Raw genomic sequence first — 18,966 nt, forward strand, 5'->3', positions numbered from 1 at the left:
GAGTCACCCCTCCCCATCAATTCCCAGATAAGAAAGGAAGGGTGTGATGGACGCTCTGACAACCCCTCCCCTGCCTGCGCCCCATTTTCCAGACAAAAAAATTCTAAGAAAAGGTGGAAATAGGCCAGAGAAACTGCCTGTCCCCTACACCCGCAAAGCCTGCGATAAGAGACAGGAAAACAAGGAGGGTAAGAGCGAGGCTGAAGACACGGGGCTGGAAGAGACTTCACCATTCCCTGGTTCCTGAATTAAAGACAGGGCCGGAGAAACCCCCTCCCTCTATCCTGGGGAAACAAGACTCAGAGTGGAGACTTTGGGGGCTCAGATGCTCCATCGTTTTCCCCCAAAATCTTGAGGAGGTTAAGTCAGAATTGCGGGGGCCTGGAGAAAGAGACCCTTCCAGTTCCCTGCCCCCAACTCTCTCCGGTCCCGAGACACAGCAGGAGGCGTGTGGCCCCAAGAAAATCCTGTCGCGCCCCCCGCCCCAGATTGCTCCCCAGGAGGCTGGGGGGAGTGCTTATCCTATTTATAAAAAGCTCTCCAGCTGCGGAGGCTCGGAGAGACCAGAATAACTTTGTGCCAGAGACCGCCCCCTCAATCCACGCATGCCCCCCAGCGCCCTGGAAGTGCAGAATGTCCCTCCCACTCTGCTTGTATTTGGTAAATCTGTTTTACCTCAAGGTAACAGTTTTGCCCCTTTCCCCTACTTCACCTATATTTTACCTCAAACCCACCGCGGAGAATTGGGAAAATTCAGAAAAAAAAATGCACAATCAAATCCCAGCTCTGGGTGGGCTCCAGGTGTGGCTGGTCCAGGCTCACCGTGGAAGTGAAGACTTGCGTGCCTCTTGGTTTGATGACCTGCCTGCATCAGGCTTCATACATGGGTGGCACTCGGAAACACCCGGTTTTTCCCTCAGGGGAGAACCCCACAACGATGTAAACCAGCTTGTCCCAGAGAAATTTGTACTTTAACATAGAAATGACACAAAGCCTTTATTGCTAATAATCAGCATTCGGCTCTGAAATTAGGGATGATTGAATGGGGAGGCTGCATACTCCAGAAGGGTCTCCTGCATGGCAGGGGAGACAGAATTGGATGGGAGAAGTGCCCCAAACCCTCCCAAGTCCCACCCTACTCGGAGCATGGCTCAGGACACACTTTCCTCAAATGTTAACTGTTCTTGCAATTATGGGACCCTCACAAAGAGCCCACTTCATCTGTGAAATGACAAAGGCTTCAGGAGGTTAAGGACTTGTTCAAGTTGGCAAAGTCCATCTTTGGGGACACTGAGGATGGTGCAGTGGACCTGGTCTAGGCATCCTGAAATCACAACCTGGAGTGCATGGTGGACATGGTTCAAAGAATCCCTCAGAGCTTCCACCAGTGCCAGCCTGGGATGAAGAATCAGGGAGGACCTCCCAGAGAAGGGGTTGCTGAGCTGAGACCCAAAGAGTGAGAATGAGAAGGGGAAAAAACATTCTAGGTGGTGTGCAGAGCACGTGCAAAGGTCCTGAGGTGGGGCCATGCTTAGAGTGTGGGTAGAGTATAATCAGTAGGGGGAGGAGGAGGGATGCCTGTGGCTCAAACTGAAGGGGAATGTATGAGTGTTCTTACAAATGGGTGAAGAAAAATCCACAGGGAAATAAGGTGAAATGCTGAAGGCAGATGGTTTATGGGTGAGGTTATAATTGAATTTTATTTTCTTCTTTATGTTTCCATTATTTCCAAATTATTTACTATGAATACGTATTACTTATAAGTAAATGGGAAGGAGAAAAAATATAAATAATTATCTCCTAAATCTCTGTCTTTTAAAGATCTGGAAGGAAATGCATCAAGTTCATGACCCAGATGACGTTTAATTCTCCCTGTGGAATTCCATAGTAATTATGATGATGATGAATTATTGGAATCATTTAGTAATGAAGCCAGCTGTTTTGTAAGCCAGAGGCTGCTGTGAGGACCTGTGTCATGCATAAATTTTCAGGCATGCTGGGAGGGAGGCAAGTTGGGGTGTGGAATACTAAGCCTTCCAGATACAGGAACTAAACCTGATACTTGAACACAGAGCTACCTCCTCTTCTCCCACCCAGCAAAGCCACCCCAGCCCCAGGCTGAGCTCCCACAAGGGAAACGCGGGAGGTGCAGCTAGCCAGAAAGACTTCCAAATTTGCTGCGTCTTCAGCCGCCAGGGGGCGCCGCTGGCTAATATCCAGCGTCCAGCTGCGTGGCCTTAAGCAGGCAACAGGACCTCTCCGTGCCTCAGTGTCCTCATCCATAAAGTGGACATGATACTAGTTTAGGGTAATAGGGTTTATTTAACCCCAGAGAAACATTAAATGCACAAAATTTCTAAGATATTTCAGGGTGATCACAGACATCCCCCCTCAACCAATGTTTATCCAAATGCTAAGATTAGGCTATAGAGGAGGGAAAACTGGCCCTGGGGGGAGTGTGGGACACCACAGAATCAGGAAGGGTATTGTGTGTGTTGAGGGAAACTGTGTGCTTTTGTTGCTGTTCTATAAGAGGAATAATGTGAAAGGGTACCGACAGGGTGTCCTGAGGCCAGAGAGAACAGGCGCACCCAGAGACACTACTGAAGACAGAAATTACAACTACTTAAAGCAATAACTGACATACAAGTAGCAACAAGCCACATCAGTCTTCAGAGATGTCCCCACACAGAGCCCTCTCTTTGCTGCCCCCTTACCGGCCCCATCCTGAGCTCGAGAATCAGAGTTGGGACTGGACAAAGCTTCGGTGCCACATTTCCCCATTCAAGGTACCGGTCGCCTGCAGGGAGCTTCCCAGAACATGAAAGGGAGGTGCCAGTGGAAGGCCTCTCCTTGGTGCTGACTTCTCACCCCTTGCTCAGGGCTGCCCCAGAGGCACAGAGTGGGCATAGGCCTGGCACACAATAGGTGCCCAATCAATGTCTGATAAAGAGTAGAAAGAATAAGTGGCTGAAGAGTGGCCACTGTAGAAGTTGAGCCTGACCCAACCCCAACTTCAGAGCTGACTCTGAAGGACAGCTGTCTCAACAGAGTGGGAGATCAGAGTGGACCCAAGCCAGATGCCTTTGATTTGACCCTGAAATGTGCCTATAACTAAAAGTTTGGCTGTCTCTGTGTGAAGAAGGCCAGGCATGGGTCACCTGGGACCTCTTCCTGCAAAGTCCACCCACTCATTAGGGACCACTAGGTGCCAAACGACTCAGCTGTCACATTGCCCTCATGGTCCACGCAGGGCTTGTTCATGGTCCCCTGGTTGTCTAGGCACAAGGCCTCAGGGTCTGTGCTGGCCTCAGGGGACAGGAGCTCAGTGTCAGGTGACTCTGAGGCCTCCTGAGCCAGTATGCTCTCCCCCTCCTCTTCCTCCTCCTCCTCCTCTTCTGCCTCCTCCAGAGTCAGCTCAAACTGGAATCTATCATGGCCACCCTGCTCAGGGATGGTGGCATCCACGGGGCTGCGGGGGATCTTGCTCTGGTACCACTCGCGGTTGTCCTCCAGTGTGTCCAGCAGGTCCTGTGCATCTGGATGTACCAGGTCAGCCCACGTCTCCCACAGTGGGTGGGCGATGTAGTCAATAAAACCCACCTATGGGGTGATGCAGGGTCGTGGGGGAGAGGCAGCGTGCTGTGAGTCACCGTGGAACCTAGACCCAGTCCAGCCTCCAGGCCTTTGCCTAGGTTGTTCTCTCTCCCTGGAATGTCATTTTCCAACTCCTACTCATTCTTCAAAACCCTCTTCAAACAACCTCTCCCATAGGAAGCCTCCCTGGCCCCTCTGGGATGCCCCAACCCCTAAGTCTTTCCTTCCACCCCAGCCTTGACCCCTCAGGGCTGGGTGTATGTGTCCCCTCAGACTAAGAACCCCTCCAAGTCCCCTAAGCCTACGCCACTCAGAGCAGACATTTTCCAATCCCATGCATGCAAATCCCTCTCCCTGCAGCCCAGAGAGAAGGCGCCCCAACCTGACCCCACACAGCCCAGGGCAGACCATGCATGGCCTTAGGCCACACTCCCTCATTGACCAGCCTGGGGTCAAGCCAGAACTCATGGGGTGGGCTCAGCCACTTCTTTCCCTCCCCCATGCCACATGCCCGCCTGCTTGACCCAGTTGCCCTCCGACCTGGGACTTCTCCACTGAGGCTGTGTGCTTGTCACACATGGGGCTGATGTCCAGGCCTGCCTCTCGCTCACGGTCGCCCTGCTGGAAGAACTCAGCCATGATGCGGTCCGTCCACTGGCGGTACAGGGGCAGCGGCTTAGTGGGGTTGCTGAGGTCAGCACAGTGCACCAGATTCTGCAAGACCTGGGGAGATCGAGGCTTGGGAGGGCTCAGGCCAGGCTTCCCCCAGGGCCGGTTAATCCTCACTGCCATGGACACACCCCTCTTTCAGGTGGGGAAACTGTTGCCCCAGAGGGAAAGGAGTGGCTAAGGCACAGTCACGTGATTCTCGGTGCCTCTGTTTTTTCAAGCTTGGCACACAGTCAGCACTTACAAATGCAAGCTAAATGAGAGGTGTGGAAACCAAAGCCCCAGGGTCTGCCCAGCCACACACCTGGATACGGTCAGAGTAGTTGTCCAGCAGCAGGACGCCCAGGCTCGTCACCTTCTTGGTCTCTACCATGGTCTTGAGGTCAGCCAGGAGGTTCATGTGTTTGGACATGTCGGTGGCCAGCACCTGGGGGCAGGTGAGGGGAGAATGACGGGTACGGACAATGCTCCCACCCCACCCCTTACTCCCAGCCATCATACCCGCTCAGACGCTCAGCCCTCTGAGCTTTGGTGTACTCATCTGTAAAATGGGGGATGTAATGGAATTGGCTGCACACCCAGCTCACAAGAGGAGACGAATCAATGGTCCCAACTCTGAGCTCAATATGCATCCCACATATTAGAGATTAAGTATGGGCCCCGGCTGGTGTGGCTCAGTGGATTGAGTGCCAGCCTGCAAACCAAAGAGTTGCCAATTCAATTCCCAGTCAGGGCACATGCCTGGGTTGCAGGCCAGGTCCCTGGTGAGGGGTGTGAGAGAGGCAACCACACATTGATGTTTCACTCCCTCTCTTTCTCCCTCCCTTCCTCTCTCTCTAAAAATTAATAAATAAAATCTTTTTAAAAAAAGATTAAATATGGGGGTTGAAGTGAGAAGTACCTGAGGTTAGCAGTGAAGCCCAAAGGCCCTGGGGCTAGATGAGCTGAGGAGCATAGAGGAAGCACTTATGGCCAGAGCAAGTGTGGTTGGCAGAGCAGAGAGGGCCTCAGGGAGGACTGGGGCACTTATCCAGAGGGCCATGGGAGCCACAGGTTAACTTGAAGCTGGAGGTGACATGACTTGATGCTCCCCAAATTTCCCTGTGACCACTCTGTGCCTGGGAGGGCTGTTTTCAGCAATTTGGAAGGAAGTTTCAGCCCCAAACACAGCTGTTTAAAATTCACTGGACCCATGTGGCTCCAGCCCAGGAGTAACCCGCACCTAGTCTGCGGGCTTCTCTGAGAATCAAACAAAAATCTCAAAACTTCTTCCCAAACCTCCGGTCTGCCCCCAAATGATGCCCACCACCCACGGCCCCCACTCTGTCTCACTGAAGTTTTAATTTCTCGTTACTGGGAGCCTTGGTTTCCTCTGAGCCCTCCCCACATGCAACTCCCTCTGCTGGGGATGCTCCTCCCAGCCCACCCTCCCTACCCGGCAGGCCCCAGCTTCAGTGTTCCTTCCCGGGGAGCCCTCCCTGACCTTGAGCACCCCCATTACAGCTTTGTCTGCGGGCCACCCATCACAGCTCTGCTCAGGGGTCCCCATTATGGTTCCCACCCACGTGTCCATCTCCTCACGAACTGGAATCTCCGAAAGGCCAGAACTGCCTTGGTCATTGCACAGTGCGAGCACACAATAGGTGTTCAATAAATGCTTGGAAAATGAATGAATGAGGCATAAAACCCCAAAACCTACTGGTGTTTCCCAATCTAGAAAATATCAAATGGCAAACTAAAGGCTCAGAAAAAATTGCACCAGAAACCTCAAAAGCTGTTTCCACATCGCTCGTGTGTGAACCACAGCCAGGACCGAGGGCCTGGTCATTCCATCCTACCCATTTTATAGACCAGGAAGCTCAGGCTTAGAGCAGAGACTGGACCAGGTTCAAATGAACCCCCAACCCGGCCAAGATCACCCCACCCCATCCATCGCTGTAGCCTCACCATGTCGATGACCATTCTGCGCAGACTCAGCCACTGCTTGGTGCTAAGGTTCTGGAAAATGTTGCAGCCCTCTGCCTGCAGCAGCTTGAAGCCCATGGCCAGGTGGTGGTTCTCCAGCACAGAGGTGTCGTTGTACATAAGCGCAAGCTCCGAGTCTGTGGGGAAAGCAGAGAGCCTCAAGATCTGCCAACCAACCCACTTCACCAAAAGGCAGGTTTGGTGAACTCTTGGCAAACTCCTACTCATGCACTGAAGCTTCAACTCTAATGCCCCCTCCTCCAGGAAGCCTTCTATGACCCTGCCTCTCTCTCTGGCCATGCTCTGGCTCCACAGGGTTGGGGGCATCTGTGTTCTGCTCTGCCTCCTCGAGACTGGAGTCTCCGTAAGGACTTGGCGTGGCGGGAGACAGTGTGTGCTAAGTGCTGGCTGAATGAGCAACTGAGTCTTTGTACAGTTAGACTCTGGGATCCTCCAGTGAGAGAGCTCTGCTCTCATCCTCAGTTCTTCTGGGATGTACACAAGAGGTTCTCAGTAACTGCTTATTGACTGAGTTTTTCAGATACCTTAAAGGGCCCCAGACTTTAAAATCTTAGTGGGCCCAGATCAGCTCTGCCTCCCTTGTTATTCTCCCACTTATTGAGTCTCTACCATGTACCTGAACACGCTCTGAGTACCTAGGGACAGAAGATTGCCACAGCCATTTCACAAACAGGGACACTAGGTTCAAAGCAGGGATGGGACCACCAGAGACCCGATGATTGACAGGTGGAAGCAGGACCCCTGACTCACTGGTGTTAATGAGAAACTGGTTGGAGACTCCAGGATGGTCCACATCATGGATGGCACTTGCAAAGATGGCAGCCAGGACTTCCAGGTCTGTGAACACGGCCTTAGCAGGCAGGGGCATAGGAGGTGAGGGGTGGGCTCTCTGCACCCTGCACCTGCCCTGCCTGCTCGTAGGGCCATACCTCAAGTGCAGGCATGGCCAGCATCACATGTGTGGACTGGGCCACATCGGCGGCATGCAGGCTGTTGTGGTAGGCCACATCGGCATGGTAGTGACCCTCCAGCGTCAGCAGGTAGGTGACAAGCGTGTCCACTGGGATCTGGAACGTCTTGAGCAGGTCACGTTTCTGGTTCATCACAGGCCCCCAGTTAGGACTTTAGCCTCCGGGCAGCAGGACACTCTGCTCCTACACTCTGCTCTCTCCTTCTGGACTTCTCTCCATCGCTCAAATGCTTCATCTTCCAGGATGCCCTCAATTCTGAACTCACTTGGTCTCTGTCCTTCCTCTCTGGTCTATCCCTGACCCCCACAGCAGTTCCCTCCAGACTGGGTCTCTTTAGGCCTGGACCCAGGGCTGAGGCTTGTTGACAATCAGCAACGAACTATTCACCCTACTGAACTCCTATTCATCCATCAATGTCCTGTTCAAATATCCCACTTAGGGGTGTTGGGGAGGAGTCTGTCCCCTGAGGTCTTGAAGTAGAAAGAGGTGAAAGAAACCCAGGGGTACTGGAAGCCAAGGGCATGGGAGGTACCTGAAAGATGCTGAATACGATGGCTGTGAGGGGCCGGTTCCCACTCAGCTCTGCCACCTTGAACACATCAAGCCCCCACTTATCGGTGTCTTCCAGTTCCTAAAACGTGAAGAACTGGGGCTTGACCCCAGCCCAACGTCCTCATACTCTAGCCCTACGACACCCTCCCCCAGGCCCCAGATCTTATATATAGCCCCACTAGCCCAGTATACAAATGGGCAAACCGAGGCTCAAGATAAGGCATCCAAACAGAGTTGGGACTCTAGCCTGGGTCTCGGCATTCTGGCTGGGAACCCACCTTGGCCAGTTGCCCCTCCTGGTCAGTCTGGACCCCCAGGTGTGGGATGGTGGCTGTGGAGAGGCTGGCATTGTGGGGGAGCTCATGCAGGCCGCTGATCTGGGACATTGGCTTTGGGGGCTCCGTGAGGGTTCCCCTGGATAACTCCACCTCAGTCTGCTGGTCTGGAGGGAGGGCAGGGTGGGACTCAGAGAGAGAAGCTAATTCACCTACTAGGGTTGTCCCGCCTAGCCTCAGGTCCCGGACTTTGCTAAGCCTCAGGATTAACCTATTCCCTTTTTACCTGGATCAAAGTGAGCTCAGTGCACAGTCCCCTGTTTCCATGGCTGCCTCAGTGACCCCTTATGACGGACATGGCCCCTGAGAACCTGGGACTCAGTGTTTTTCCCCAAACAGCCCAATGTCCTTTCTATCATCCAAGCCGGAGACCCAGCTGTCTGGTTTCCTCCGTCTCCTTCTTGGGAAACTTCTACTCATGCTTCAGATCCATAGCTTTCCTGTTCCTCCTCCTGGCCCAGTCTTCACCCGTGCAGCTGGGGGTGTCCATGGCTGGCTCCGCCTTCCACAGACTGAGGTCTGTAAGAGCAGAGTCTTTCTCTTCTCCCTTCTTCCTACCTCTGTGTGTTGCCCAGGCAGGGACGACCCTCACAGCTCACCCAGGAAGGTCCGGGAGATGTACTCTGACACCTGGGTCCCGGATCGGCTGGTTTCGGATAAGTGCGTCAACTCCCGGTTCAGCATGCGCTTGAACTGCAGGGGAAGGTGAGGACAGTGTGAGCGGCACTGTGGGTGGGGGCAAGCAACCTCAGCTGTCCGGCGAGCCTCACCTTGTTGGAGGCCATCTCCCCCACCGAGTGCCGGGTCTGCAGGGTCTCCAGCTGGTCCAGACACCAGTCCAGCTCGTCCAATGTCTCCAAAGCCAGCTTCTGCCCGGTGTCCTCTGGGGGCTGAGCTGTCAGGGGCCTGCTCCACCCACCCTCAAGGACCCTACACCCCTTATGCTTCCATCTCTACATCTGGACCCTAGAGCCCTTCCTAATGGGGCCACTCAGGGCCCCAGGATTTGAGTTGCACATACATCCCCAAGTGGCTGTATGACTATGGGCAGGCCTCTGTCCCTCTCTAGGCCTCAGCCTCCCCATCTGTAATATGGGTGTGGTAGACTCCATCCCTGAGGGTGTTTTGGGGGTTAAAATGAGCACGGCCTAAAGACTCATGGACTAGGGAGGTCACCAAGGAAAAGAAATTGACAGCGGCCCCACGGTGGGAGGAAGGGGTAGGAGCAGGCACATTACCTGTAAGTGGAGGGGGCTGACTGCCGGACGGGGGGTTCCCGACGGATGCCTGCCTGCAGTACAGTCTGCTCAGGGTGGCTTGCCTCGCCCAGATGACCCCTCCCCCACCCAACCCACCTTATCTGCCGGACCCTGGCCCCATTCCCTCCTCCCAGCCCTGCCCTGTCATCCTCTCTGCCAGGTCCGGCTCCACCTCCCCTGCCCGTGTACTTGGCTGCCCTGAGGCCCTGCAGGTGGGCTATCGCTGCGACATTTCTCCGAACTGTCTGAAGACTGGCCAGGACCTGTCGGGAGGGGAACGGTCAGTGCCTCAGAAATGGAGGGGTGGATTTAGCCTGCTTGGTTCCTGCAGGGACGGGGGAGGAGTGGACACTCACCTGGGCAAAGGGGGTCACAATCATGTCTTCTCCGTGTCTGTGGGGAGATGGGACATCAGAAAGGGCGGTTAGGGATATCTCCTGCGTGTCCCCACCTTCCAGCTTTCGCCCTCAGGTAAGCATACATTTCCTTCGACTCCTCCTTCCCGTGCCCTACTGGTACCCGGGCTCCCCTTACCTGACTCCTCCTTGAAACCCACCACACTCCCGACCATTCACTCCCTTTATCCCCATCTCACACATGGGGAAACTGAGTCCCAGGGGCAACAGGGTTCTTAGAGACAACACGATATTATTTTATTTCCCTTTTTATTATGACTACCAGGAAGTTCGAATTAATGTGTTTTTTCAGTTGCTACCAATTGTCCTTAATGTTTCTGGATTTCCACTCAACCCCAACCTAAAGTCAAGCACAGATCACTAGATATCATGCTGGGCAAGTTCAACAGAGTAAGTGGCTGCTTGGCAAACTCATACTTAAACTTCAAAGCCCCACTCAAATGGCCACTTGAAGGAAGTGTGCTGAATGGAGGAATAAAAAAAGGAAGAAGAGAGGAGAAGGTGCCATCCCACCAGCCTCAGACTCACAGGTCGCTGGCCACAGAGGAGTTCCGGGACATGGCCTTAGGCGAGAGTTCATAGTCGCTGTCGGACCGGTACAGAAAGGACTCGCGCCGTTGGCTGTGTTGGGCAGAGGTCTGGACGCCCTGGCCAAGGCCAGGCCCGACCTGGGGGTCCAGGGTGCTTCTCCCACACGAGAGAGCATTTTCCAGGTCAAAGCTGGAAGTAGAGGAGGCACGGTCAGAGCAAACCTGTCCCTTCACTTCCTCACCGGACCAGAACGGTGGGCCAGGAAGGAGTAACCTACAGTATGTCCACCTGCCTCACAGTCACGCCCACTCAGGGACCCAGCACCCCTCCTGCCTTGGTCTCCACGTCTGTACCCGGAGCCTTCCCAGTAGAGCCAATCTGGACTCCAGGATGTGAGTTTCAGATCTGTTCCCAAATGTCTGTGTGGTCATGGGTAGGTAGGTCTCAACCTTTCTCTGGACTACAGCCACCCTGTCTCCAGTACAGGCTGGCAGAGTCTTCCCTTTGGGCGCTTTTAGGGAGCTACAGTTGAGCACCTGAGGCCAACTGGGAGTCCATATTACTAAGGAGGAAACTGAGGTCCAGGTCGCATGGTAAATTCACGGGGGCTGGAAAAGACTTTCTGGACTCTATCCTCTCGAGGGTCTTGGGTCGTGCCTAGATCCCGCCATTTCCGAGGCTCCCTAGAGCCGGGAGAGACCCTGCCCCTAGTCAGCTTTGGCCACGCTCTGGCTCACCTGTCCTCCCCTCCCCACCCCGGTCAGCCTCAATCTGCTTGGCCCAGCCCCAGTCTCGTCGACCACGCCCCCAGGTTCTCTACTCCCCTGCTTCATTTTCGCCCGAAGGCTCTGCCCGTTCTCTTCCACCTTTGGGTTTCCGCACTGGCTGTGCCCTCTTCCTGGAGCACCGCCCCCCCCCCCCATAACACCTCCTGCTGGAGCAATTTCCAAGCCCTCCCTCCCAGTTCTCTCAGCCCTGTACTTCCTTCCTGCCACGCTCTGGGTAGTGGGGAATTCGTGCTCATCCCCTTGGGGTCAGGGGTCAGAGAAAGAGTGGGACGGGGCGTGGGTCAGAACAGAGGTTCTGGCGGGGGAGCTAGCCACCGGGGAGAGAGGCTGCCTGTGGGTCACAGGCTTTGAGAGCGGGCTGGCAGGAGACAGGGAAACACCGCCCACAACTTGGGGCTTCTGGCCAAGGGCCAGTGTCCACCTGATCCCCCGCCAAGTCACACATCCGGAATTCGGGAGGATTCTGTCCATTTCAGCTGGTTTCGGGCCGGATCGGTCAAGCAGGGCCAGGTTTGACCAAGTTCTACTGGGCCTGATCCAGCTGAGTTCGCTCGAGGGAGTTCTTTTTGACTTGGCTACGTCCGAGCGCGCTCGGGCAGGTTCGGACACTCTCGGGCATTCGGCTGTGTTCGACCTCACTCGGGTGAATTCGGGCGGGCTCGGCCTCGCCCAGCCTCGCCGCCTGTTCAGCTTCAGCCGCGTCTAGAGAAGCCGCTAGCACGCGGGTGCTCGAGCTCCTGACTCGCGTCGTCCCGGAGATGCCTGGGGCTCCTTAACCCTAACCTGCTTAGCAAAGGGAGCGGGGGCAGGCGGAGAGACGCTCTTAGGGGGACTGGCAGCTGATAAACTAGCGCGCCCTCCAAGGGGGAGACCTAAGGGTGGCGATCCCTCCCCTCCTCGCCTCTTCGCAAAGGTTCTGGAAAAGACCACCCACGGAAAACTAGGAAAACTGAAGCTAGGAGAGGCCAACAGGGTGCTGGGTTTGAATTCAATGAGCTGGCGCGCAGGGTTAAGGGCTGGTCGCAGCTGGGGAAACTGTTTTTCTTTCTGCTCTAAATTTAGCTGGGGGCGGCGGGGTGGGGGTGTGGTTCCATGACGCGGGCGCCCGGGGCTAGGCCGTCCTGACTGTGGGAACCGCGCGTCTGTCCGTGGCTAGACAGGTAAACCGAGGCACGGGGCTTCGGAAGGACCCGCCATCCTCCAGCCTCGCCTTCTGGGACCCGAGGGCGCCAGGGACGACCCTCCAGAACTCCTTAGCAGGCGTCTGGTGGGCGCCCTGGGGACGCTCTCCGGAAGCTGGGACCCCCTCCCGGGTCGCAATGACGCCATCAGGGACCGTGGCCACGGCTGCACTCACCCCTGCCAACTGTCACTGGCCATGTGACTTTGGAGAAGGGTCCTCCAGTCTGAGCCGCCAGGTGCCAAATTATCAAGGGAGTGTGGATGCAGCACAAACCAGGCGCAAGGTGCCAGACACAGTCGCGCCCGCAGGCCACATTTCTGACCCTAGCCTCGGCCCACATCCTACGAATTCACAGTCGCGTCCTGAAGGGCCAGGATTCGAACCCAGAGAGGTCACCAGTCCTTGGAGGACGCCACCGAGCTGCCCGGCGCGGATCCGCTCAGCCTGGGGCGGCAACTCCTTTTGCTACGGATGCCCTGCCTTGAAGAGCCCCATAAAATCAGATCTTCGCCCCGGGGACACCGAGGGTTTCGTGTGAAGTCCCCAGATCGTCTCGTCGCCGGCACCCGGAGGGATGAAGGGGAGCAGACCAAGGGGAGGAGTGACCCTCTTTTCTCCCCTCGCCTTTGAGACACTCAGGCCACTTGCCCAGGTGGGAGGGTCTGGAGGAGACGAGAGTCTAAGCCCATCCTGCTCTGGACCTCACAGCTGGAAAGGGACAGCCGGCTGGTCCCCCAACCCCCGCCAGCCCCATCCCCGGCTTGCGTCCAGGCAGCGGATGGAGGGAGGGACACAGAGATAGGACAGGGGCAGACAGATTCTGAGAAAGGGCGGGAGGGCTGAGCATACATGTCCTGACCCCTAACCCGGCCCCAGCTGTCCATAACTGTGTCCTAACCACCTCCAACCCGGCGGTTCCGGTGACCCCTCCAGCCCTCCTCTCGCCTCACCACAGCGGATGGGCCACGGTGAAGCGCCGCTGCAGGCGGATGCTCTGGTTCACCAGGAGCTTCCTGAAGAGCCCTGGGGAGCCACGTGGGGAGTCCCGGGGAGAGCCAGGCCCAGAAGCCGGGGCAGGCGCTGGGGCACCCTGCATCTCCGCGACAGCTTGGAGGCAGGATGGATCCTGGGCGGTGGAACCTTTTCTGGACAGCTGCGGGGGCGGGGCCGGCGGGGAGGGGGCAGAAGGAGCACTGCCCCGCCTCACCACTGGACCATTGGGGAGGCCCCTACCGGGACAAACGAGGAAACTGAGGCATGGAGCTGCGTGCCACTCTCTGCTCCCTCTTTGGGGGTGGCTGCGTGGGGCCCAGAACCCAGATCTCGTGCCGCTTTCCTCTGCCAACATGTCTCAGATTAGTGCAGCTCTCTGGGCTGAGCTGGCTGAAAAGAGTGAGATGCAGAAGTCAGAAAGGGAAGCACCTCTGTTATGGGCAGAGCACCGGAGGCACGAGTTTGCCGAGGGGCTGCCCCGATCCCACACAGTGCCTCGAGTTCCACTCTGCCCATTTTCCGGATGGAGAAACTGAGGCCTGGAACCACCAAGGGGCTGCCCAGAATCAACAGAACCTTACTCCTTTGCCAGGTGAGGAAACTGAGGCAGAGAGGGAAGTGGTAACAGACATAAAGTTTCCTGACAGGGCAGTGGGGCTCAAAACCAACTCCTCCTCTCCCAGTCCTCCCCCACAAGTCCCCACATGACCCCCACCTGCTCTGACACACCCCAGGCCCTGTCTCTGGATCCTTTCCGCTCTCTTGCTGTCTCCACTGGACAAACATCCGCACTCCATTCCAGCCAGATCTTCTGTTCTGTGAAACATCAACCGCCTTCCCCCATCCCCCAACCGCCACTCCAGGAAGGACCCGGGGGGCCTGGAAAGGGAGCCGTCACCTTCAGTGTCTGGGGAAGTTCAGGGGCCTAAACCAGGTGTTCTACCCTCGGAATACTGAGGTTGGTATCCCTGCCCTGGACTTCAGGACAGGAAGGTCTCAGAGCAGGTCACACTCGGCAGGACTCCAAGTGCCCACATCACAGACAGAGGCCACTGAGGTCCAGGGAGGCTGGGCCTGTCAGCTGAGGCCCCCAGAAACTCTGAGCCCAGTTGTGCCCCTGCTGTGGGATGACACCCCCCCAGTGCCTGGGCCTTGCCCCTGGGGAGATGGTGTCGGTGGTGGGGCACCCCTAGGGAAATGTGAGATACAGCTTGGGGCTGTCAGGGCTTCAGTGGGGGAGCCTGGGGCAGCACAGTGAGGAGACCCCAGCCTTCTCCTGACCACACTATTGTCTGCTCTGTACAGATGAGAAAAATGGAGGTTCGGAGAGGGGTTATGCTGGGGCCCGGAAGACAAGGAGTCTCGAGGGCCTGATTGGGAACCTCCTCCTGCCCCCAAGGCCCTACAACCAGACACCTGGTGGGAACCAGACTCGCTGTCCCCAAGACAGAAATACCATCTGTAGCTGCTGTGGCTGCACCTAATTATAGCTGGTCCCCAGGGGATAGAGGCTGCCAAGATTGGCCTGGTGGTGACGCTGGGGCCAGGGTCCCTCCGAGGAGCCTTGGCACCACCCCAGCCCTACAGGAGGGGCTGGTAATAGTCTTATGTCCCCAAGGAGAAACTGAGGCACAGAAGGATTCAGTCCCTCCCCTAAAGTCACAGATATGAAATGGAAGGTTAAGACCAAGCACGTCAATACAAACAGCACTTCCTCCTTGCCTGGCTTTGAGCCCAGAGCTGTGTCTGTAAAAGTCACTTCATTTTCAGAGCAACCGTTGAAAGTGAGGAATATTACGCTCATTTTGGGGGTGGGGAAACTGAGGCGCAAAGAGGTGTTCAGTTACCCGGGGTCACACAGCCACAGCAGGCTACCCAGCCTGTGTCTTCTACTACTTCATGCTCAATTGGCCCCATCCCCTCTGAAGTTTCAGGGGCTCCTCTGACATTACTGTTTTATCAATAGTTTAATATTCATGTTTCATTAATATATTTAATCTTAACTATTTATTAACAGTTTTTACAGCTATGTGTTATTAATAACTTTTTGGATGGAGAAACTGAGCCACAGAACTGAGACTCAGTATTGGAATCTGGCCTCCCTGACCCTGAGTGGCCCCAAACCACGCAGGGAAAGAGGCAAAGGCTGAAGGATGGGTAGACCCGAGGACCCCCATCCTCAGGGACTTTGTTCCTGTGTGCTGCGTGATCTGAGGAGGTTCCCAGCAGTCTCTGGTGCCCTTAGCACATCCCTGTCTCCATTCCTATTTGAGCATCCCTGCCCTGGGCAAGCACTTTTCTCTTCTGCCATCAGGTGGCCCCAGGGAGCTGGGATGTGGGTGCTATTGTGTCCACTTGACAAACTGGAAAGGAGAAGTGACTTCCCCAGGTCCCCGTGGAGAGTCTAGACAGAGAGAGGAGAGTGGGAACTGTGTCACACGTGTAGATGCTCACATGAGTTTGATCACACTCTCCTCTGCTCCAGACCCTCCTGTGGCTCCTCACTTCCCTGTCCCCTGAATGAATCCACACCCTCTGGAGGCCCCGTGATGCCAGACCCCTGCTGGCCTCCCCACACCCTTCCTCTCTGCTCACTCTCCTCCAGCTGCAGCCCTCCCCTTGCTGTTCCCTGAATGAGCCAGGCTCATTCTTACCACATGCCCTTGCCTGAACATTTCCGCCTGCTTACTCTTCATCTTTCAGGTCGCAGCTGGAGCATCACCCCCTCCAGAAGGTCCTCCCCGACCAGTTAGGTAAATATTCTCAAAGCAGCATCCTCTCACAAGTACAATTTCATGTTTACTGTCATGGTTATTTAATTTGTTTCTGCCTTGCCCACCAACCCCTCAAAGGTAGGACCAAGTCTTCCTTGCTCCCAGCTGTTCCCTCAGGGCCCAGCACTCAGTAGGTTCTCAATAAGTGCTTGGGAAATGAATAGGGAGCCTCCCTTCCCACTGTTCAGCCACACTGACCTGTATTCAGCTCCTCGTACACCTGATCCTCTTGAGTCTGAGGCTGTACACAACCTGCTCTGCCTAATTGGCATACCCTTGCCTGAACTCCCTCTGGCTGATTTTCTTCATCCTTCAGGTTAAGCTTAGATGCCACCTCTTCCAAATAGTTCTTCTTTACACCCAACCCCCAAAGCTAGGTCAGAAGCCTTCTCTCTCCAGCTGGTATGAGTTTATCTCCACCGTCATCCTGTGAGCACCTGCCTGCCTATAGCTGCACCCCTAGTACAGATCTTGGCACATAGTAGATAGCTAATAAATGTTTGCTGAACAAGATGCTAGGACCCACCCAGATCCAAGGTGATCCACCTGGGGCAGTGGGGGACCAGGCCTCCACACAGGAAGTTAAAATGCACAAAGTACATATGTTCTTCAGTTCATTTCACTGAATCTCTCTGCTTGCCAGGGAGCACCCAGCGGATTGGCCTTGAACCCAGTTGGCCTTGAACCTCAGGGCTGAGCCCCTCTTTCCATATATGCATGGACAGGATGTGCAAGTGCACACTCGCGGGGACACACTCCTTCCAGAACCTTCCAGAACCCACGGGCTCTCCTCCTAGACGCACCCAAACCCAGTCTCTGTTTGTTCTTTCTTGACGACGGAAAATCATGAGTCACTGGGAGGCGGGGAGGGAGGAGCTGAACGCGGGAGGGGAGATGGGGCAGGGGGCCCGCTGGAACAACGGGGAACAACTCCAGCCCTTCCGGACCACAGAGCCCAGCTGCTTCAGGTGCCTCCTGGTGCTGCTAGAGGGCCAGGCTGGGGGGCTGGGGCAGGGGTTAGGCCAGGCTTGTTGATCAAGAAGCCAGGAGTCCCAGGAGGTCCATGGACTGAGGTGAGAGAAAATGAAGATCTAGAGAGAAAAATGACCCCCAAGGTCACCAGCCTGACCTCAAGCCCAGGACTCTAGATATGATCTGTTCTGGCTCCCAAGGTCATATCCAAGGAGGGCCATCCACGGAGGGCCTGGGGCTCCTGGACCCTGCTCCTGAACCCTCCACCCTGACCCAGCAGCTGGAGACTCCCACCTCTGGCCCCCTCAGGGCCCCTGTTTCACCTCTGTTTCTCTGCGTCTCTCTCAGGGTCCCACTCCTCCTTCATGTGAGGCGGGAGGAGCAGCCCTTCCCCACTTCATCCCCCCATCTCCACCTCATCTTTTCTTAACGGAAGAAACGTTCTGTACTCAGCCTCCCCAAGAGGCTTCCTCTCCTCCTTCCCCGGCCAGGGGGCGGGGCGCGCGTCGGGGGAGGGGGGCGTTCGTGGCAGGACGAGCTACAGAGGAAGCTCCTCCCCCCAGGGCTGAGGACAGCCCAACCTGGCTCTCTCAGAGGCTCGCGGTGGCCACAACCCCACAAACGCCGGAGGACACTCCAGGGTCTGGGGGACCTCGACTAGGTTAGAGCAAGGACAGTCACGCCGGTCCACACACCACAAGGACCACAAGGGGGAACACACACAGGCAGGCACACAACTGGTGTACATACAACCAAGCACATCCGGTCACCCAGAGAGACGCAGCTGGCTGTGGACATTCACGCAGCAGGTCAGAGCACACACAAGGTCACAACCGCTCAGACTCACGCACACACTTAGATGCAACGGCACCTGGCACACTGGGCACACACACCCATAAACGATCACCACACCACCACCTCCAGCCTCACCCCACGTAAAAATAGCTTTTTCCTCTAAAGCACTGGCCTCAGACAAACAGTAGAGGCGTCCGCCCCTGGAGAAGCAAGTACCCTCCCTCACTACCGCCCGACCCCTTGCACCCCTCCCCCACGCCTCGGAAGGGCCCTGCTCCTGCCCACCTACCGCCTGTGGAAGGAGGTGGGCCAGGAACGCCGTGACTTCTCGAGCCCCGGCCGCGGGCCCCGGTCCGGCTCGCTGTGGCCCGCGGACTTGTCCGGGTCCGAGTGGAATCGCTGCTGGATACGGATAGGGCGCCGCGGCTGCCGCCACAGGTGCTTCGGGTATCTGGCTAAGCCTTGGCGGCTGAGAGCGCGGTTCCACTCGCTGAGTGCCTCCGCCCCTTCTTGTACCCCGGGGGTCTCCATGCGCCGGAGGAGGGAAGCAGGGAGAGGAGGGTGCGGGAGCTGTCCCTGAACGAGGAGTGTCTGTGTCTGCGCCCGGGTCCGGCCAGGGCCGGGGGTGGGGCAGGGTGGGGTGGGGGGAGGTGACAGAGAGGAGCTGTCCGCGCCAGCGGTGGTGAGCCGGTGAAGGTAGGAAAACAGGGGCTCAAGGTGGGGCTGACACCGAGGAGCTGTCCGTGCCAAGTGGTGCTGAGGGATAGCGGAAGTCGGGGAGTGGAAAACTTGAGCGTGGGAGTTGGAGGCAGGTGCTGGGGAGACCCCCAGCGCCGAGGATGGTCTGTCGTTTCCTCTAGTGCTGAGCGAAGAAAGTCAAGACATGGGCTTGGAGTGGAGAAGACAGAAATTGTCCTCCCGGTTGCTGCCGAATGGAGAGCAGAGAGACAGAGGCTTGGGAGACCCCCCAGCGCCAAGGCACTGTCCCTTCTTTTGGTGTTGAAAGGGAAGAAGGTAATAGATTCAGGGTGGATGAGACAGCGAGTTGCTGTCCTCGACCTGTCGGTGCTGAAGTCAGGGCAGGGAGACGGGGGTTCCCGAGCACCCCCAGACTAGTGCGCCGTCCGCTCTTTAGGTGCTGAAAG

The 18,966-nt window shown here is 56.3% G+C and overlaps 1 protein-coding gene across 2 annotated transcripts; it reads right to left on the reverse strand.

Annotated features, from left to right (window-relative positions):
• Window positions 1-1,447: 1,447 nt before the first annotated feature.
• On the reverse strand, window positions 1,448-18,352 carry PDE4C (phosphodiesterase 4C). Of its 2 annotated transcripts, none has more exons than XM_045853089.1 (15): window positions 18,111-18,352; window positions 10,314-10,505; window positions 9,726-9,762; window positions 9,559-9,632; window positions 9,349-9,401; window positions 8,881-8,993; window positions 8,710-8,803; window positions 8,054-8,217; window positions 7,756-7,854; window positions 7,182-7,346; window positions 7,003-7,102; window positions 6,214-6,368; window positions 4,571-4,693; window positions 4,138-4,320; window positions 1,448-3,603 (listed from the first exon to the last, which is right to left on the reverse strand). In XM_045853089.1, exons 1-15 carry the CDS (start codon window positions 18,350-18,352, stop codon window positions 3,205-3,207), a joined length of 2,193 nt encoding a protein of 730 aa, XP_045709045.1. In that variant the 3' UTR covers window positions 1,448-3,204. The 2 variants fall into 2 exon arrangements, with proteins under 2 accessions (XP_045709045.1, XP_045709044.1); XM_045853088.1 differs by lacking the exon at window positions 18,111-18,352 and adding an exon at window positions 13,238-13,383.
• Between the last annotated feature and the right edge of the window lie 614 nt (window positions 18,353-18,966).

This window comes from Phyllostomus hastatus, unplaced genomic scaffold, assembly GCF_019186645.2.
Source record: "Phyllostomus hastatus isolate PE091 unplaced genomic scaffold, TTU_PhHast_1.1 phas_contig_98, whole genome shotgun sequence".
NCBI lineage: Eukaryota > Metazoa > Chordata > Mammalia > Chiroptera > Phyllostomidae > Phyllostomus > Phyllostomus hastatus.